Source organism: Grammomys surdaster, unplaced genomic scaffold (assembly GCF_004785775.1).
Source record: "Grammomys surdaster isolate TR1022 unplaced genomic scaffold, NIH_TR_1.0 166, whole genome shotgun sequence".
Lineage (NCBI taxonomy): Eukaryota > Metazoa > Chordata > Mammalia > Rodentia > Muridae > Grammomys > Grammomys surdaster.
In genome coordinates this window covers 12,450,036-12,471,739 of record NW_021604614.1, presented here as the reverse complement: position 1 = coordinate 12,471,739, position 21,704 = coordinate 12,450,036, and the positions used below count along the sequence as shown (strand labels likewise).

The window sequence follows — 21,704 nt, the reverse complement described above, 5'->3', positions numbered from 1 at the left end:
CTTCCTTCCTTCCTTCCTTCCTTCCTCTCCTCCTTCCTTTCTCCCCTCCTTCCCTCCTTCCCTCCTTCCCTCCTTCCCTCCCCCCGCCCTCTCTCTCTTATTCTTTTCCAGAGACAACAGTTCTCTGAGTAGCCTGGCTGTTCTGGAACTCACTATGTAGACTGACCTTATACTCAGATCCACCTGCTTCTGCCTCCCTCCCGAGTGCTGGGGTTAAAGGTGTACACCACCACTGGCTGGCTTATTTTTCTTTTCTTAAGTGTTTATTATTATTGTCTATATGTGTGTGATGTGCATGTGTGTGTGCAGGTGTGTACCATAGCATTCATGGGGAAGTCTGAGGCTAGCTTTCTGGTATTGGTTTTATCTCTCCACTGTGGGTCGCAGAGATTGAACTATGGCATCTTGCTAGCCTTTGAAATTCTTATTAAACAATATTGTTTTTCTCTCAAAAATTGTTGTATTGATCTTTTTTCAACTTGAAACCAACAGCAGTACAAAAAGAATTGGCAGCAAATCCTACTCAGTTGCTTGTCCTTGGCCATGCCTCCTTCACACATACCCTGGTAACAGCAGTCTCCAGAGAGCCAAAGGCCACCAACTGGTGACCTTAGATGTGGCTGCAGAAATGACAAATGCGGCACTGGGATTCTACTATAAAAGAGACCCGCTCACCTTGTGAGCCCTCAAGGAGCTATGTACAGATTGAAGGCTCCGTTCCTTCCGCTGACGATAATGGGCAAGATGAGGCCTGGTGGTCGATCATAGGACCTAGCTGTCCATCCACTCTCCTGTCATGTGCAAGTGTGTATGTACGTACGTGTGCATACACATTGTGCTCCCTTTCACCATCTTACTGATTCAGATCTCTAATTAAAGAATGTTTTATAAATTTTTTTACCTCCTTTTCTGTTTTGTGTGTGTGTGTTTAGGGTTTTTTGTTTGTTTGGTTTTATTTTAAGACAAGGTCTCATGGAGCCCAGGATGGCCAACCATGTAGCTAAGGACAGACTTGAATTCTTCGTTGCCCAAATGCTGGGATAGGTGTGCACCACTCCCAGGTCTTCAGCATCCATCTCTTCCTCCTCTTCCTCTTTTCCTTTTTCTAACAGAGTCTCCCTATTCAGTGCTTGAATTACAGATATGAGCCACCACACCTACATTTTCCTCCTTTTTCTAAAGATTAAAGGAAAAAAAAAACTAGGTAAACCTAGCACTGGGAAGACAGAGACAGAGCAGACAGATCTCTGTGAGTTTGAGGCCAGCTTGGTCTACACAATAGAAAAGAAAAAAGAAAAGAAAAGATGATTTTAATAATAGGTGAGAACAATAAGCTTTGATCAAACAGTTTTTCAAAATTTTTATTTCCTTTTTTCCCTTGCACATATCTGGTAAAAAGGAAAGGAAAGGACAACAAGACAAAAGTTGTAATACACACCTGTAGTCCTCACACTCTGGAGACAGAGGCAGAGTCATTGTGAGTTCTAGGCCAGCCTGGGCTACAGAGTAAAATGCCAGTCTCAAGAAACCAAAACTGAGCTGGTGAGGGACTGCCTCCTTTTATATTGATTTATTTGATTGCAGGGTGTTTTGGTTTGGGGTAAAGTCAGTAAACGCAAGCCTGACGACGAACCGAATCCAATCATCTCAATCCTCTGGGTACACATGGAAAACTGACTTTGCAACGTTTTCTCTGACCTCTTGCCATGGAGCCTTCTCTCCACACACAAAGTAAACAAGTGTTCTGTGTTTACATTAGAGGCCATCGAGACCGCTCAGAGAGAGGGTAAAGGTGCTCGTCACCACGCCCAACAGCCTGAGCTTGGCTCCTAGAACTCATATGTTGGAAAGCGTACAGACTCTTACAATTTTCTGCTTAAGGATTGACTCTTTTGCCGGTTGTGGTGGCACACAACAGTAGGATTTGCTCAAGAAGACAGATTCAGGAGGATCATGAGTTCAAGGCCAGCTTGGGCTACACATTTAAAAAAGCATCTCCACATATTCTAAAAGCCCACATACCTTTAGTGTCAAGGTTTTGTTTCACAGTTACTTTGACCCGCTAATTATGACTTGACTTTAAAAAAAAAAAAAAAAGATAAGGTGTCATTATGTATTCCTGGCTGGCCTAGAACTCATTAGGTAGACTAGGCTAATCTTGAACTCAGAGATCTGCCTGCTTCTGCCTACTTAGTGCTGGAATTAAAGGTGTGTACCACCATACCCATCTGGCTTGAAGTTTGTAGGAACACCAAACAATGTCTAAGAATCTTATAATTAGTCATAGTAGGTTCTGTCAATGTTGCATTATTTCATTGAGTAAGTTGTAAGAAATGAAAGGAATTGGGTATATTTAATAATACTGATGTCTCCATTGACAGAGTTAATGTCTGTGTAAGTTGTGATTGTGCAAAACACTTAGAAATGTCCCTTACACTTGTGACCTGCATTGTTGTTTCAGGATGACTTTTCTCCTACAAGTAAGCTCCAGCGCCTGCTGGCTGAGTCTCGGCAGATGGTCACGGATCTGGAGCTGAGCACACTGCTGCCCATCAGCTGTGATAGTCTCAACAGAAGTGTGCGTTCCCTTTTCTTTCTTAAAACAATTGTGTAGTTATAGGTGTATCTGCAGGGAGGCGTGTGTGTGTGTGTGCGCGCACGCGTGCGTGTGCATGTGTGTGTGTGTTTGTGCGTGTGTGTGTGTGTTTTCTAGGCTAGAAGGCAACCTCAGTGTTGCTCAGGAGTTGTCTGCCTTATTGTTTGAGACAAGATCTGCTATCCCTGTGGGTACTGGGTTCAAGCTCAGGCCCTCATGCTTGTGTGGTAGCACATGCTGGCTGTTCTATGTCCCCAGCCTGGAGCCCCTTCTCTTGAGCCCTACAGCAATAGGGTCTGAATATGGGAGGTGACGTTCCGACAGAATGAAGGTTTCAGGAAGAGAGGCACAGTGCTCTGGAGTCTGAAATGGGACGCCTGTGCTGTGGGTCTAGAGAGACCAAACCAAAAATGGTCACTGTTCCAAATTGCTTCTTTCTCATTTGTGGGATATCTAAGGGCAGACACTTAATTTGCTGTTTTCTGCTACTGTAAATGGAACCTAGGGCCTTAAGTAGCAAGTACCTTACCCTCCACCCACATTTTTGGAGATCTTTTAAAACACACAGAGTTTCAAATGTATTTATGTTTTGTTTTGTGTGTTTGTTTTGAGACAGGGTCTCTGTATATAACTCTGGCTGTCCTGAACTATATAGATCAGGCTGGCCTTAAACTTGAAAAGATCCTTGTGCCTTCTGAGTGCTGGGGTTAAAAGTGTGCACTACCATGTAGGGCTCCAAAGTTTCAAATTTAAAGTGTACATAAGAGTTTAAGAACACTCAAAAGTAGAAAAAAAAATGCAGTTGTTCAGCTCTGACAACCACCAAACACTTGCCATTTTAATTTTATCTTCCTCCTCTATACTTTAAATTTTACATTTGATTTTACATTTGTTTATTTTTGTGTGTTTGTTTGTGATAGGATTTTATCCTTAACCCTGGCTAGCCTGGAATTAGTATGGAGAGCAGGCTGTCCTGTGCTCCTAACTCATGGAGATCTGCCTGCCTCTGCCTCCTTAATGCTGAGAATAAAGGCATATGCCAATATGTCTGGCACTTCTCTTCCTCCCTCCCTCCCTCCCTCCCTCCCTCCCTCCCTCCCTCCCACCCTGACTACATCCCACCCCCACCCACCCCCCCCCCCCCCTCTCTCTCTCTCTCTCTCTCTCTCTCTCCTTCCTTTTTGATGTGTGTTTGTTAGCTTAAACTCACAGATCCACGTGCCTCTGCACTAGAGCCAAAGGTGTGTACTACTCCCAACTCCCGTTTCATTCTTTAACATTTTTTGTTGCTTTGAAGCTGGGATAGAACTGCCTTCTGGATAGAAAACTCTTCCCTTGCCATGTTTGCGGCACTTTCCTTTTTTCTCTATAATTCCTTTACACTGGTGTTTAGATGTAGGGGTTTGAGTAGATTCATCTACTAAGCTATCTCTCTAGGCTGAAAGCTGTCATTCTTTCAGAATTTTACATATCAATTTTGGCTATTTCTTTTGGCCATAGTAAGATTTCAACAGTAGTTGTATAAGCTGCTGTATGGATTTTATTGCCTATTATCTAAACATTGTACAGAACATGCGACTTGACAGATAGTCCCTCATTGTGAAGTAAGAGTTCATGGCTTACACTTCCCATTTCAGACTTAAGGTATAGTCTTTGGACATGCTGTCTGCGTAATTAAAGATATTTGAAAGCCATTTAAGTTAGACTGATTTTGTTGACCAAGACTCCAAATAATAATAATGAAAAGTCTACAAGAATATTGCCCAATAAAAAAAAATTGTATCGATTGTGTGGATGTGGATGTGGATGTGCACAGGTGTGGAGGCCACAGGACAACTGCAAGAGGTGGGTCCCCTCTGCCTACCGTGTGGGTTCTGGGGATTAACTTAAATCATCAGGCTTGGCAGAAGCTCTTTACCTCTTGAGCCATCTCACCACCCCTTTTATTTCTTCGCTATTGTAATTAATGTTTCTGGGGATGTAGCTCAATAGTATATTGTGTTTTGGACATAAGCAAGGCACTGGATTCCATCTCTGTGAGTGAGAAATCCCCCACCCCCCAAGAAATCTCCCAAACAAAAATACCAGATTTTAATGAAATATAATTGACATACAATAAAGTGAAAAATGTCATTAAGAGTTATTTTAATGTAGGGCTGGGTAGATGGCTCAGTGCAAAGAGTGCTTGTTGTATAAGTGTGAGGACCTGAGTTCAAATCCCTAGCACCCACATAACAAGCCAAGTGTGGATGTATGCTCTGAACTCTAGAGCTGTGGAGTCAGAGACAGGAGGATCCTGAGGCTCGTCGGCTGCCAGCCTAGCTCTAGATTCCGTGAGGGACTCGGTCTCAAAGGAGTATATGGCAGAGTGAGAGCCGGACACCCATGTCCTCTGGCCGTTACTCACATGTATGGGTGTTCATACCTGTACACATAAGTACACACACACACAGACAGACAGACAGACACACACACACACACACACACACACACACACGAGATGTCTTCAGTGTCTTCCCTGCTGTTTTAATGAAAAAGTCGTCAAACTCATGCTGCTTCAGTAAGTGTGGTCGTGCATGTGAACCCATGCAGTGTTCACTGAGGAGAGAACCTCCATCAGAGGGAGTTCCCTGGGCGCCCTGTGCAGTGAGTGCCTCTGTACTCATCCCACATGCTGTGATCTCATCACTGCAGGCTATCACTGCCTGCTGCGGAGCATTGTGGAAACACAGTCACGCAGTAGATATAGTTTATTTTTTCCATATTGGTCCTCAGAACCAACATGGGTCTCCTAGAGCCTGTGTGTACTCTTCACCTTTTTCCTTGATATTTTGAGACTGATTTGTGTTGTTGGGACATTGGTACTGTGTTCTTAGTTGCCAATTGATATCTCATTGTATGACTATGTGCCTGCGGGAGTGCAAAGGCTGTGTGTAGACATGCTGCTGGTGGGGGTCAGCGGACAGTGTTGGATGGTGTCACCCACCAGTTTTTGAAACGGGATCTCCTACTGGAACTCACCAAGTAGACCACTGTAGCTGGTTAGTAATCTGCCTCTCTATGCCTCCACAGTTCTGAGATTACAAGGCAATTCTAACACGCTCGTATTTTTGTTGTTGTTATTGTTTTATTGACAGGATTTCTCTGTGTAGCCCTGACTATCCTGGAACTCACTCTGTAGACCAGGCTAGCCTGGAACTCAGAGCTCTCTGCCTGCCTTTGCCTCCTGAATGCTGTGATTAGAAGTGTGTGCAACCACTGCCTGGCTCACACTTGTATTGTTTAAAGGAATATTTTTATGTGTTGTGCCAGCCTATGTTATGTCTGTACAGTGCTGAAAGAGGCCAGAAGAGGGCGTTGGGTTTATGTGAGATCCTATCTGCTATCTCAGATACAACCCAGAGCGCCCTCACTTTGTCTCCGTGGTGTGAGCTGCATGTCTGTGCATCTCCATCATTTTCCATCGTGGTTCACACTGGTTGATCACCTGCTACAGAGGCTCCTTGGTCACGACCTTGAGTGGAATTGAGAGGAAAGTGCAGGAGAGTGGATCTCACGTCTGTACTGAAGCTCTGTGAGGCTGGGAAAAACTTGGGTTGAGAGAATTTTTGAGTTGGAAAGAAGAAGAAGTCTATGATCCCACCCTTCCCTTTATCGATGAGGGAAGGGATTAAATCCTTTGATCAGCATTCCACAGAATCAGAAAACCAGTTAATTGGAAAAGAAACAAACAAACAAATAGCACTGGCTCCAGACAGAATGTATTTGCAGATGGATTAACTGATTCTGGAGATACTGGAAACAGAATTTAAACAGCAGAAATGTACGTGGCAACAAGCTTCATACACTCCTTCCCCTGTGTATGAACTTGTTAAAGCTAAAAACAGGAAAAGCAAATGATTTTATGAAAAGATTCTTGTTTTTGCAACAAGGAAGGAGGGTAAAGTTTTGAGTATCCTGTCTGCCTTTCTGAGGTGTCATCATTGGGAGCTAAAGGGCAGTAGTAGTTCAGAGCCCTCTGTGGAAGAGATCCTCTTCTGCCACACTGGGGAGCTCCAGAGATCCATCCTCCTGCAGGGAACAGCGGGGCTTCTGACCCTTGGACAAGCAGTGTCATTTTGTGATTCTCCCAGACACTTCTGCATGGGTAGGAGATGGCATAATTCCAGGTTTTCCTTGGAACTTTTAGTTTGCATTGGACAGAGACTGTAACTGTTCCTAGCATGATGCAAAGGAAAGGTACAGACCATACTCTTTGTTATATTATACAGGTTTTAACACTGTTCTATTGAGTATATGTGGTGAGTGGGTGTGCATGTGCTGTAGTTCATGGGTGGAGGTCTGAGGACAGTTTGTAGAAGGACCATTCTCCTTCCACCATGGGGATCTCTTGTATCCAACTCAGGCTGTCGGGCTTGGTGGTAGGAACTTTTAACTGCTAAAGGCATCTCACTGGCCCAGTCTGTTTTTCGTTGTTGTTTTAAATATTATTTGGTCTTTTGAACTAGTGTAAATGTATTAACTGTTCAACAATAACAACAACAGAACTCCAATAATTTAAAACTTGACCAGGAAAAAAGGTGAGGGAATAAATTGCAGTCCTGCTGGCCACACTCAGGGCAGCCCCTTATTGCCAATGAGAATGGGGACACCTCAGCCCTAAATGGAGCTTGGTGCTGTGACTAATGCACAGGACTAGACATTTTATGTATGAGTTTAAGATTTGTGCCTGTAATCCCAAAACTTGGGAGGCCAAGGGGAGAGGTTCATGAGTTCAAGACCAGCCTGGGCTACATGGTGAGAGACTGTCTCAAAAAAAGAAAGAAAGAAAGAGAGAAAGAGAGAAAGAAAGAAAGAAAGAAAGAAAGAAAGAAAGAAAGGAAGGAAGGAAGGAAGGAAGGAAGGAAGGAAGGAAGGAAGGAAGGAAGGAAGGAAGAAAAGAAAGGAAAAAAGTGGTCAGGCAAGGGGCACATACCTTTAATCCTAGACCTCACCGAGTAGGCTAGTCTGTCTGATCAGTGATCTACTCCTCCCTGCCTCTCCAACTTGGAGACTACAAGCCCATCCACACTTGTAATTTTCTTCCCTTTGAGACAGGGTTTCTCTGTGTAACCCTGGCTGTCCTGGAACTAGCTGTGTAGTCCAATCTGGCCTTGAACTTACAGAGATGTGCCTGCCTCTGCCTCCTGAGTTCTGGGATTAAAGTCATGCACCACCATTGCCTGGCCCTACTTGTATCTTTTTAAAGATATATTGTTATTTTTGTTATTTTATGTGTATGAGTGTTTTGTATGCATGTATTCTACACCATATCTGTACAGTCCTGTCTTCATAGCAAGTTCTAGGCCAGCAAAGGCTGTATATCAAGACCCTCCTCAAAACAGTCATCCAAGCAAATAATGAAATAAATATTAAAAGTGATGGTGCACACCTCTAGTCCAGTGCTCTGGAGGCAGAAGCAGGAGAATCTCTATGGATTTGAGTCCAGCTTCGCCTACATAGTGAGTTCTAGGACAGCAAGAACTACATAGAGAAATCCTATCTCAAAAAGACAATAAGAAAGAAGAAGTGGGAGGGAGAGGAAGAGAGGAAAAAAAGAGCTATTAAGCCGGGCGGTGGTGGTGCACACATTTAATCCCAGCACTTGGGAGGCAGAGGCAGGCAGATTTCTGAGTTCGAGGCCAGCCTGGTCTACAGAGTGAGTTCCAGGACAGCCAAGGCTACACAGAGAAACCCTGTCTCGAAAAACCAAAAAAAAAAAAAAGCTATTAAGCTGGCTGTGTGGGTCTAGGTAGAGACTCTTGCTGCCTAAACTAACATTCTGAATTGAGCCCCATGCCACTTACATACGCACAAATAAGTATCATTAAAAAAAAAAACTTCTAAAAAATTACAACAAAATGATGGGCTGGTGAGATGGCTCAGACAGTAAAGACTCTTACCAGCAAGAGTGACAACCTAAGTTTCGTCCCTATCCCTGGATCCCACTAGTGGGAGGAAAGAACCAGCTCCCAAGAGTTGTCCTCCGACCAACAAATACATGCCATGATGTGTGTTTACACACACACACTACCATACAAATAAGTTGAGAAAGAATGACAACAAAAAGACTTTGTAAACCAGGCACAGTGCTGAGTACCTACAGTCCAGATACATGGAGACTGAGGTAGGAGATTCTGAATTAGGCTAGCCCAGCTACAAACAGCACACAGTGAAATGTTCCCCAAAGACAAGTACATTGTATTGTAATAGGGTTTTTAGTAGTGTGTGTGTGTGTGTTTGCATTTGTGCTGTGGCATCTATGGCAGTTGGTTTTCTCCTTCCACTCTAAGTTCCAGGTATCAAATTCAGGTTGTCAGGCTTGCTCAGCAAGTGCTTCTATTCTAAACCATCTCTCCAGTCCCCCCAAGGTCTTTGAAAGATATTTGTGTTTAGTTGTCTAAAGTATTTTTTAATTTCTCTAACTTAGATACTAATTTTGGAGTTGTTTTTTCTAGAAATTAGAAGTCTCAGAAGAGCCAAATGAAAAAACCACCTTTGTCAGTCATTGAAAGAGACAAAGTCAACTTGGACATTGACTGTGGTCATGCGTAGGTCACCTTTGCTTGTCTCACCCTGTATCACAATTGATATTAATAAGTAACCAGGAATGTCAATAGTGTAGAGTCAAAGCCACACATCTATCCGACCCAGTAATTCTTTCCCTTTTCCTGATTTGCTTTTACTATAATTAACCTGAGTAGAATGCCAATTACTTGTAAGTGAATTATAAATTGAAAAAATTTTTGTTCTTCTTACTGATAATTTTAAATCTAAGGAAGTTGGTGTATCCATCCAGTTTTGAAAATTGGCATCTTAGCTGAGCAGTGGTGGCATAATCCCTTAATCCCCACACTCGGGAGGCAGAGGCAGGCAGATCTTTGAGTTTTAGGCCAGCCTGGTCTACAGAGTGAGTTCCCGAACAGTCAGAGCTACACAGAGAAACCCTGTCTTGACCCTCCTCCCCCCCAAAAAAAATCTTATTTGGGTCATCTGGCACAGTGTGTAATTCCTAAGGAAAGACTGATGCAGGAGAATCACATGTTTGATCACAAGTAAGATCCTGCCTCAAAAAGTAATTGTAGCACCTGGGAACTTGGGAGACTAAGGCAAAAAGATGAGGAGTTAGAGATGAGCCTGGGCTACGTAAGTGATACCCTGACCCAGAAAATAGAATTTTTCAAGTGGCATCTAAGTTTATATCTCAGCATTGCTTCTGTCTGTCTGTCTAGACAGAGTCTTGTGTGACCTTGAGTTTGATGAGTCTGTCCCCCAGGAAGCACTTTGTTGTGTTGTCTGATTCTGTCAGATCTTCCTTCCAAGTCCATGAGTTCCATGGCGTAGGTGCTACAGGATTCTCCTGTTAAGCACCAGAGCCTTTCCGGTTGGAGGGCAAGACATGTCAGCTGCCCCTGCCTGCCTCCCCTCCTGCCCCTGCCTGCCTCCCCTCCTGCCCCTGCTCTCATCCTGACAAAACATCATCAGACCTTAGTGATGAAGAAAACCAGATCTGTGGTCAGGGTCTCAGAGCAGGAGCTCCCAGCACATTCAGTGCTGACCCATTTCCATTTTGTTGACTGTTTTTGTTTTCTCCCAGAAACAAGATTCTCTTTGGAAGGCAGAAAGTGGATACCATACAGTCACCTGACGATAAAGAGGACTGTGATCCCCACATAACCAGCCGTTAATGCGAAGGCGGGGAGACACTCAAGTTTACTTCTTAAAGCATCTATGTTTTGTTTTTGATGAATCATTTTTTTTTGTGTAAAAAGTAATTTTCATGCCTAAAAAAACGAGGCCTTACTCTACACACACTTTTGGAAATACGCTAAAAGGAAAAGGCAAAAACCAAACTGTCAAGATGCAGGAATCTTTTAACAGCATCCTGGGAGTATCCAACACCCTGTGTGTAAAACTCACTTCAGCTGTCAGCCTCCTTAAAGTCTGTGTGTATCCACGTTATAACTGTAATTTCCCGAGAGTCAGCTTCCTGTGTGTGTTCTTCTTCTCTTCTGGTTTTAGTGTTGGACTTTGCTGTAGTGATGGACATGAGATAAGGTGGTGTAAAGTTTGTAACAGGACACTATTAGCTTGGGTGCTAGCAGTTAAGGCCCGCCTGTCCTCAGGCGACAGCTGTATCTTGCCTGGCTCTGTAGAAGACAGTTCACTTACACAGGACAGCGCTTGCTGGAAGATCAAGTTTTGTATGGATTTTAAAGAAAATATTGAAGACTAAAAATTCTATTTTACTTGTAATTTAATTTTTTAAAAAGATTATACCATTTGCCTTTGTCCTTTCTACCAGAATTGACCAGCTTCATTCAATAAAAATATTTTTAATAATAAAAAATATTTTATTTGGTTTCCTTTTACTATACAGGACTAAAACAAGGTATGTATGTATGTATGTATGTATGTATGTATGTACATACGTACGTATTTAATCAATCTTTTTGACTTTCCAGACAGGGTTTCTCTGTGTAGCCCTGGCTGTCCTGGAACTAGCTCTGTAGACCAGGCTGGCCTGAAACTCACAGAAATCTGCTTGCTTCTGTCTCCTGAGTGAGTGCTGGGATCAAAGGCGTGTACCACCACCGCCAGGCTAAGAGGAACTTTAAGTGCAGCCTAGCAAGTGGACGTCTCTTAAGCACTGCAGATGAAGGTTGTATTGTGCTGGGTCAATGCCCCTTTGTTAGAGGCATCAGGGTTTATTCCCGGATGATTTTCATGATGGGGGTGGGGAAGGCTTTTGAGCTCTGAGCTCACCTGTGTAGTAAGGGTGCTGAAAAGAAACTGGGTGAGGCTGGCACCCTCTATACATACTTGGTTTCTCTTTAGACTCGTTGTGCTGAGCCAGACTAAGAATGAAGAACTGATTCTGAACCAGCGCTCGCCAAACGGGAAGCCCTTGGAGAGGCCAGGTTCCAAACTGAGGATCCACATAGTAAGCTTTTCCTGATCTGTGCTGTAGGCTCATGGCTGTGTCTCCACTTGCCTGCTGACAGGGAACACCAGCTCGATGCTCCATAGGAAAATGTATGGTAGAACAGGATTTGAAATACACTATTTTATAGCTGAGTATAATTTTATTTCATAGGCTTGAAATATCTATAGCACCTGTATATTCCAGACTGGCTCAAACTTGTGGTCCCCCGCCTCAGCTTCTCTGGTGCTGGGATGACAGGAGTCCCACCTGTATGTTACCATATCCAGTGTTACAAACCTCTTCTGACCTAACAAGATTGTTATGAGTTAACATGAAATTCAGAATGGCAAATTTTAACATGATCATCTTCTTTGTCTCGACATGTTATTTTTATATTGGAGCCATTTCTCATATGCGTCGCAAAGAGTTGCAAGATAAGCCAGCCTTTAGGATTTGCATTTTGTCATTGTCATTCCCTAAGACCAACATATTAGGAGGCAACTGAATTATAATTCTCCTGCCAAAAATGATCTCAGCATTGGAAAAGACCCATACAGGGTATTTTGGGAACTTGTGAACAGACCTTTTAGACAGAAATAGAAACACCCCCTCCAAAAGAAATTCTGAATCAAGATTGTACATAAACATTTAAAACAGTTTTACCCAGAAAGTGCCAAGGGAGTGCTTAGAATTGAGACTGTGGTATGAGCCCAAGGGTGGTAGCCCTGTCATGGAAGACATGTCACACTCTGAACAGTGACCCATATGTCCCTGGTTTGTATGCAAGCCTCTTGCTACTCTAGCCTGTAGCTTTCTTTCCCTTAAGACAGTTGGTGTGATTTTGGTTTCTGCACAGTGCAGGAAGGCCAGCCACTTAAGCCTCCAGGAGAATGATTCTAATCAGTAACCTCCATATTCTAAAGAACAGATTGAATTAAATCAACCAAGATGCCTGACACATGCGTCAGGGTTAAAATGGGGTGGCCTTCCAGAAGAGTCTATCGAGTGACAGTGCATGTTAATCAGCTCTGTTAGGAGGGCCTGTGGGTTCTCAGCCAGGTAATGCTTAAAACACTGAAAGGATCTGTAACCCCATCTACTGGGGAGGCCAGGCACAAGGATGGCAAGCTGAAGGTACAGAGTGAGTTCAGTTCCAACTCAAGCGACACTAGTGAGACCTGATTTCAAAACAAAATAGAGAGGGAGCTGGAGATAGAGTTCATGGTTAGAGTGTTTCCCCAGCATGCACCAGGCCCTGGATTCAATCCCTGGTACCTCACACATACAAATTCACAGTGAGCACACCATGCAGCTTTGGAGGCCATGGGAGATATCTGGGTAAGTCCTGCTTGCATTCTAGTAGGAAACACAGACCTTAAGTAATCACGTGGAAGACTGGTGTTATGAAATAGAATGTTGAGATACTGAGACATAGGTCAGGGTGGAGGAGTCAGGGAAGCTTCCCTAGAGAAATAGCATCTAAACCAAGAGCTGCAAGGTAAGCAGACACTCAACCAGGCAAACAGGAAGGGAATTCCAGGTATACTAACAGCATGTGCAAGGTCCCTGAGGCTCTGGAAGGAGCATGATGCGTGTGCAGACTTGAAAATCCAGGATGGCGCAAGACAGAACTGCAGAGGGGCTGGGTGGATCGTGCCGTGTGTCAGTGAGGTGTTAGCTACTACAGCACACAGTATTGTTCCGTGAGCCCCTCCAAACTTGGCTGTTTTCCTCAGTTCTCCTGGATGGAGTCTAATTTGTATTCCCCTGGAGGAGAATTAAACAACGGTTACAATTTACCAAAAGGGCATCCTTACTGTGATGTTGAGGGGGATGACAGCCAGTTAGTGACAGCCAGTCAACGACCAGGTCCCTCTGTTGATGATGTCTGGAGATGAACCTTAATAATCAAGGCAGTGGGGTTTCCACCGTTGTTACCTCAGAAATGCCAATTTATAACATACGTTAACAGTAAAGTCTTCACTCTGTTCTCCACTCTGTGGGGATGGTTTATTCTTTCAAAGGCTTCATTTTATATGACAACCCTTTTTTAGTCACTCATTCACACAGAGGCCACCTGCCTTGAAAATGCTAGAATTAAAGGTCTCACGATTACCCTCGCACTCATTTTTTAAAATTAAATTTTATTTGTGTGTTTATATTGTGTATGTGTACATGTGTATGCCACAGCTTGAAATTAAAGGTCAGAGGACAACACGCAGGAATCATTTCACTCCTTCCACCATGTGGGGCTCAGGAACATCAAGCTTGGCAGCAAGTACCTTTACTTACTTGTAAGAGCCATAGGGACTCCAGTATCATCAACAAGTGTGCATCTCAGAGCCCAGTGGCATGAAACCTGGGAGATTGGTGACCACATCCTGAAGGCATCATTTTGCAATTGTGTAAACCTGGGCTCTAAGCCTTTTGTCTGGGTCTGCAAAAATACCACCAAAACTTTAAGATCAAATGGAATCCTGCTGACCGAATGCTGAGCAGCATGGCCAGCACAGGAATAGCCTCTATTGACTAAAAGAATGGGGACTTTTGATAAGGACAGGCCACTGTAGTAGAAGTTCTATACCCAGTGGGGGATGGCCTTTTGTATGAAAATCACAGGATAACTGGTTTTTGTCTCATGTGAGAAAAAGAGTCTGAGAAACAGCTGGCATAGAGCAAAACGGCCCCTTTTGTTTTGTTTTGACCATGGGTATTTAGTGAATTGCCGAGGATTAGGGCAAGATAATACCTATAAGGGGTTTAGACCTATACCTGGCAAATAGGTTTTCAGTATCAGCTGTTGTTACTCTACTGTTATTTTGGCAAAGAAGCTTTTCATTGATTGGTATTAGATAAAGCATGGCTAATCTCTTAACATCGAAGACAGCCTTGTCCAACTCTGAAATGTTGAGTCAACACAGTGAGGAACAAGCAATAGGAAAGGTCCTCAGAGAGTTTCACCTGACCTGGGAGACAGACGGTCAGGTGTCTAACTCAAGACAGCATTTCCTATCTCAAAAAAAGCAAAGACTTGGAGGGAAGGCTGGGTTCCCAACAAAAAGACTGAAGAAACCTGCTATGTGGCTACTGACCACACTCAAGGAGACTAGACTCAATTTGCTCCAGTTTCCCCGCTACAGGTGTAGAGAAAGATCCAACCTGAGGAAGGGGAAGGGACAGCTGATCTTTTCTTTGTTTGGGGAGAAGGGGAGTAGATATGAAGCCAAGCTAAGTGGGTATTTGTCCTTGCATCTGATCTGTCAGAATTGGGGGGGACGGGGCGGGTGTGTTGGGGAGTCTTGGTGACAGGGACAGGTGTGCAAGGGGCACTCCCAGGAAGTCCCGCGGGAACGAAGCGGATGCAGGGTCTTGGAGTTCAGAGTCCCGGGGGACCAGAAGGGTGCCGGGTAAGACGTCCTGGGGGACTGGAAGGATGCAGGGCAGAGCGTCCTGGGTGACAGAGGGTTGCATGGCCAGGTGTCCTGGGAGTCCTAAGGGACCACGGTGGGGACAGCGCAGGGGCTACTGTGCTAGGGGTTGATCAAGGGATGCAGTGGGCGGGGCACGCCAGGAGTCCTGGGGACCCGGCGGGGGCGGGGGGCGGAGCGTTCGGAGCCGGGGAGGGCGGGGCGTCGGTTGGACAGCCGGAGTGACTGGCGGGAGGGGCGGCGGCTCCTCCCCGTGCGGCGCGGCGCGCGGCCTCCGGGTGCCTAGGCTCGAGCCGGGCGGTGACGCCTCATTCGCGCGGAGCCGGGCCGGGACACGGTCGGCGGCAGCATGAACAGCATCAAGAATGTGCCGGCGCGGGTGCTGAACCGCAGGCCGGGCCACAGCCTTGAGGCCGAGCGCGAGCAGTTCGACAAGACGCAGGCGAGCGCGGGCACGGGCTGGGCGGGCGGTGGTGGCGGCAGCGGCGGCCCTCGGTGCGCTCGGCCCTGCGCGGACGGTTGCGGGCTCCGCGGCCCGGGCGGCGCAGGTGACCGGAAGCCGCGCAACAGCCGGGCTGGGCTCGGGGATGCGGACGCGGCCCAGGTGCGCACGGCCGCGCGCGGCCCCGGGCGCCCTCAGCTCGCTGTCCTCTTCCCAGGGAAGCTCCTGCCTCCTTTCGCTCCCGAGCTGTTTCTCCGGCTCGCACAGTATCTTATTATCTGCTGGGTGAAAAGTTTCACGTATGTCGCCAGACTTGTTTGCCCGCGCGGGGGCCCACTTATAAATAGGCTGCCACCCCCTCGTTAAACACCGGCGCCTGACAGACGGAAACTTCCCAGGCTCCTTCCTGCGCTCCCACGCGCCGCTCTCCCAGGAGAGGGCCCGACCTGAGAAGGTGGCGTGGAAAATTAAATAATGGCCCTGATGCGCATTCATTCATGCATGGGTTCTGGGGACCCACGGTGCAGGTGTTGCTTTGTTTTTTGTGGGTTTTTTTTTTTTAGACAGGGTCTCATGTAGCTAGCCTCGAAATCCTCATCTTCCTGCTTCCAGACGACCACCAACACGTCTGCTTCCCTCCTTTTTGTTTTACAAACTCTGCCCTGATCTTGCGTGGACTCATAGGGATGGGGAGCGGGGGTGTCACTAATTATTTGCTAGACTTAAGTCAGCCCAGACCGAAATGGCTGCTTTTTTTTTTTTTAAAGTTTAGCAATAAAGGAAGCCAAAGACTCCTCCCACCTGTGTCTGAAGCAGGTTGGTGACATTTGCATTTGTGGGTGCCACTGGCGAGTTCCTTCCCTCTTGGTCAGAGCAGAGAACAAGGACTCCTGTGGCTGCTTTCAAAACAAGTTAGCACAAGCAGTCTACACTAGCTTTCGTTTTGAAATAACAAAACGTGAGGTCTAACCTTTGTGCTTCTGATGGACAGTGATAGTGGTAAACTTCAGGACGGAAGGGCTCCGAGCATGCCAAGTGCCAGTACCAACCTGGCTGCAAGTGATTAATTTATCCGTGTGATCTCCATCAGGTCCAGCCTGGATCACCCACCATAAAAATAAACATGGCGTTTGATGTGAAGTCATTAACACATAATTAATTGTGCTACTAGACTCACAGAGCCTAGAGAGAAATACTGTTGGCACCGAGAATCTGGGTGTTGTCAAGAGCTTGATTTATTCAATGAGTTTTAGAATTTCCCCCCCTGCTTTTAAGCAGGTGCAGAGACAGCTCTGATTGCTGCAGGAAGAGACGGGAGAGGAGATGGGGTTTTAAAGGTCAAGCTCATTGATCTTCTGCTTAAATGATTATGTCAAGGGTAACCTTCCTGAATGTCAGGGACAATCTCTGATACAGGACCACATGTGTTTGGTGGTTGGTCTGTAAAAAAAAAAAAAAAAAAAAAAAAAAGGTAGTTCTCTTGACTTGCTTTGCCCACTTTTAAAACTCTATGATTATTTATTGTGTGTATGTGTGGAAGTCAGAAGACAACTTCTCTCCTTTCCCCATATTGGTTCCAGGAATCAAACTCAGGTTGTCAGGTAAGTCAGCAAGTGCCTTTGCCTGCTGAGCTATTTCCCCCTGCCCTCCCTGAGTTTTTGAGGGATTAAGAGGGTTATACATAAAGCATAACTTTGTACTGAGGAGTCTCACAGGACTTACCCACTCCAGAGCAACTTTGTCGTAGGAGAGTTTGAGGCCAGCCTGTCTTCGAAGGGACTTAGTGAGGGACGTAAGAACATAGTTTTGCAAGTAGTTAATATTTAATTAGATCATTCCCAGAAATATCTAGCGAGCTGCCAGGCAGGCTCCTTGCAAGAAAGACCTAGAGAGCCCTGGTTTACTGCTTCCGTGTCTCCTTTGAGACAGAAAATAGCACATCTAGTCCTGGGACCTGCCTCCCTTTGGAACACACCTCCTGTCTTGACATTGATGCTTGGCAGGGTGGTGGCTGTGGAGTAGCCAGCTTAGATGTGAAGTCCTCAGCAGCCTGCTAGCCTCTCCTCTTGGGCTCCCGGGGCCAGGAGGAAGAGGAATGCTTACATGTTTGCTCTGTGGACAGGACACACCCTGTTTTGCAGAGAGCTCTGTGGTTACCTCAGGAGTGTGTAGGGAGGCAGTCAGTCTTCCTTCTGGCAGCTGGCGCTTCAGTTATGAGCTTCTGACCCCAGTGGTGTGTCTCAGAGGCAGCCCGTTTTGCCGCATTACTTTAGTCCCTTCGTTGATAAGACCCTTTTTCAAATTGATTATAAAATGCTCCACAACTCATTGTACCTGTGTTCTGAATAGTATACCTTTGAAAAAAAGACATTGTGACTTCTCGGAGCACACTCGTAGACAGGGTAGACCTGATCTCTCGTGTCTCGGTTCACCTTGTGGTGGGCAAGTTGCTTGACTGTAGAGCCTGCTTCTTCTGCAGAAAACAGGGATAGTTCTGTGTTTCTGGAAGAGTGTACTTTGAGATACTGTGAGGTAGGTTGAGTCATGTCCCTGCAAAGATGACCACAGCCTAACTAACTGTGTTATTTGCATAATTCAGATTGTAGATGGAATCAAGTGGCTCATCTGACCTTGAGGTGGAAGGTTTTATGAGTCACCAGGTGGGCCCTCCATAACAGGGTCCCTAAATGTGGATGAGGGAAGCAGAGAGGCAAGTGGCTACAGCTAAGGAATAATGTCATCCTTTATAAACTGAGAAAGGCAAGGAAACAGATTTCTGCCCTAGAACCTACACAAAGAAACCCAGCCCTACTGGTGCCAACTTTTAGCGCTTCAGTTCCCATTCCAGGGGCTGGGGATATAGTTCAGTGGATTCCTGAACCCACCAGTTTGATCCCCAGCACTGCATAAATCCATCATGGTGGCACAAGCCAGTCATCCTTAGCTACAAGGCCAGCATGGGTAATAAAAACATTCCAGACTTGTGGCTGGCTGGAAGAACTGTAAGATGTATCATGCTGTTTTAGGGCACTAAAACTGTAGCAATTTGTTACAGTAGCAAGAAGGGGATAATAAATCCAACACAGTAAACATTAGTAGTGTCTAGCACATAGTAGGGTCTCAGCAAATAGTTGGCCTACTGTTCTCCACTCCCTCCACCCCCAGAGTTCAAAATCTTGGACCTCTAATGAAAGGTAAATCATCTTTGAAGTACGAGATGCAGCTAGAAGCTGATTGTATTTTCCTTTCTGTGGGAAAACACAGTTGCCCTTTTTGTTGCTTCTCTGAGCCTCCAATTTACCCACAACATGCAGAGACAGAGGGAGGGACCTTTTCTCAGGTCAGGCTGAGAGAAACCCTTTAATCATAGAGCACAGTTAAACCCAGGGCAACATCAGCTTCAGAGGTGAAAGGTGAGAGATGAGGGGTGAGGCTGTCCCACTGGGAGCCAGCTGCTGAGGCAGCAGCAGATGGAGATACTTCTCACCTTCCGGTTTCCAGATCAGTGACAGATCTCCTCAGCAGCCCCCCCCCCCCCGCCCCCCCAGGGACCAAACTCTTGTAAAGATTAACCTTTATTGACAAGTCCTGACTTCTGGCTGCAGCCGCTTGACACTGTAGAGCTGGTGAATAGATGCAGAAGAGGGGCCACGGGTGCAATATTCAGATCATCTACTGTCGTCTAAAGGCAAACAGGCAGGTGAAGTTAATTTGGATTGTAACTTTGACTTTACCCAGCAAGTCCTTGAATAATCCCTCCTCCCACTGGAGCACTGTTAAGTATGAGTGGGGTGGTGCTCCTTTTGTTCCTCCGAGGAGTCTCAGCCTGGGGGGCATTCAGCAGCTGCCTGTGGACAGTGCAGGTGTGAGTAGCAGTAGACCACAGGCAAACGGGGCAAAATGATTTGGTTGGGGGCAGAGCCCCAGGCGTTGGTATTGTGTGGAATTTCCTCAGCCAGGTGATTCTGGACCTGCTTACCAGAGGCCACAGGAGCTAGCAGGTGTCTGGAACCTGCCCTGGTCTCTGGCTCCAAAGCAGTTCTCAAGTTCTGGGAGTCTTTCAGACCCCATGCTCAGTCCTGGTCTGCTTATAGCTTAGGGTGTGTCTCAGTGAAGGTTGGCCACAGAGTGCTTGCCTACAAGTAAGAAACCCCAGCTTGATTCCAAGTACTGCAGAAGGGGGAAAGAGTGTAATTATAGCATGTTACTACATGCCTGCACGATCAAAATATTTACAATAATAGGGAAAAAATCCCCAGCCCCAGGGTTGGAGAAGAGCCCTAACCCACATGGTGGATAGCCCAAACCCCCCAGCTCTGTCTAGCTGTTATCTCAGGACTGGATGAATTCTTGAGGGCTGATGTGGTCTGTCCTGCCTCCACTGTGTCCCCAGGAGTAGGCATAGGCCTTTGTCACAACAGCTGGCTGGATGAGAGGAGACAAAGCCAAGGCCCCTGTCAGAAAGCGAAGAGTAGGTTGGGCTCACACACTTCAGACGCTATCCTTAAGGTGGGTTGGGGCCTGATTCCCAGGATGACAGAATTCTGAAGTCTCCTTTTCCAGACCACTTGTCCAGGCTGGGGTGGGACTGGGCTGCCCATACTTCACCTCCTTCCTACTTTTGCTTTTGTGCACCCCCGGGGAACACTGACGACATCTCTTGACCTAGTCCTGCAGAATTGGGGTACACAGTAAAAGGGAAAAAGTCACCTTTGTGCCCCTCTAGGGAAGAGAAGTACCAGCTGTGGCAAAAGTACTGAGTAGTTAGGAACCTGGGTCAGGCCTGCGTCTGTCATTGCTAGGGTTTCTGTGTATTCCTGTCCTAGAACTCACCCTGTAGACCAGGCTGGCCTCAAACTCAGAGATCTGCCTGCCTCTGCCTCCCGAGTGCTGGAATTAAAGGCATATGCCACCACCACCTGGTCTAGTTTCCCCATTTTTAAGACAGTAATAATGACATGGCCCTGGCTCAGTGGGGTAGCTGTAGGTATTTGCAGGGGTGTAGCAAATGTGCTAGTGATTAGATTGTGTGCAGAAAAGCAGACAGGACTGAAGGAGATAGAAGGTGGTCCCTGTGTGAGAGGGACAACTGAGCCAGGATGCTGGGCAAAGGAGCAGAGCTGGGTAGAACATCTGGAGGGTGGCACTTTGTGCACCATCCCTTTAAGAATGAGTGTTAGGTGTGCACCTTCCATACTACCCAGCTCATGTCTGATGATGTGGTCTGCCGTAGGGATTCCAGGGAGTATGGGACAGAGGCATCTTAAGATGCCCTGCAGACCTGTCCCCTTTCTGAATGGGGAAGAAGCTCTTCTCTGACCCAGCTCTGAGACTGTTGTCCAGCCCCTGCTGTACAGGATCCTGTGAATGAAACCTAGCCGGCCACTTGATCCCAGCAGCTGGGTCCTGTCCGTGAGTGGACACCCTGTGGGGCAGAGTGAAGGCCTGATTGGCAAGGGACAGGGAAACTCAGCTGGCTCACCCGATGCCTGGCAGGCCTGGCTGTACTGGTCAGCCTTGCCTGGTGCCCTCTCCAGCTGGGAACCGCTGTTTATTTCAGGGCTGACTGGATCATCACCTTATACATGCCTCTGTCTTCCTCGACCCAAACTTTTCTTCCCTGTATTCCCTGATTCTGGCGGCATAATGCATGGTGTCTCTTAAGTGGCCTGGCAGAAATTCTAGATCCGTGGTTCTCAGCCTTCCTAATGCTGTGACTGTTTAATACAGTTCCTCATGTTGTGTTGACCCCCAACCATAACGTTATTTTCCTTGTTACTTTATAACTGTAATTTTGCTACTGCTATGAATTGTAATATAAGTATCTGATATGCAGACTATCTGATAGATGACCCCTGTGAGAGGGTTGTTTGACCCCCAAAAGGGGTTGGGGCTCACAAGTTGAGAACCAGTGTTTTCAGAGAGACACACCTCTCAGCTTGGACTATTAAAACAATGGACCCCAAGAGATTGGGAATTTCCCCAGGAATCTCACACTGGAAGAAGGAAAGACTGGGAGCAGGAAGGGGAACTTGTCGCCTGAAGAGATTTCATAGTTCCAAGAACTTGTCAGACCACCTTGCAAGAGGAGACTGGAACCCAGTCAGTGGGAATCAGTGGTGGGCATCCTCACAGGGTCTGCTTAGGTGTTCCTGGCCCTGGCCCTCTGTTTAAACTTAATCTGACTGCAGGACCCTGGAGGTAAATTTAAGGAGGTCACTAGATCTTTTCCCTTCTTTTCACTGTGGCCACATTGTGTTCTTTCCTGATCAT

At 46.2% G+C, this 21,704-nt stretch overlaps 2 protein-coding genes across 4 annotated transcripts in view; both read left to right on the top strand.

Annotated features, from left to right (window-relative positions):
* Ccdc62 (coiled-coil domain containing 62) overlaps window positions 1–11,433 on the top strand; it is a 40,597-nt gene extending 29,164 nt beyond the window's left edge. The window contains exons 11-13 of one of the 3 annotated variants that reach the window (XM_028765986.1): window positions 2,462–2,578; window positions 9,101–9,186; window positions 10,233–11,433. In XM_028765986.1, coding sequence (XP_028621819.1) covers window positions 2,462–2,578; window positions 9,101–9,186; window positions 10,233–10,323 — 294 coding nt within the window. In that variant the 3' untranslated portion in view covers window positions 10,324–11,433. Of the gene's footprint in view, window positions 1–2,461; window positions 2,579–9,093 lie in introns of all 3 variants that reach the window. The other 2 variants (XM_028765984.1, XM_028765983.1) reach the window with 2 other exon arrangements.
* A 3,825-nt stretch (window positions 11,434–15,258) lies between these two features.
* Hip1r (huntingtin interacting protein 1 related) overlaps window positions 15,259–21,704 on the top strand; it is a 28,666-nt gene continuing 22,220 nt past the window's right edge. The window contains exon 1 of the mRNA XM_028765982.1: window positions 15,259–15,431. Coding sequence (XP_028621815.1) covers window positions 15,339–15,431 — 93 coding nt within the window. The 5' untranslated portion in view covers window positions 15,259–15,338. The remainder of the gene's footprint in view (window positions 15,432–21,704) is intronic.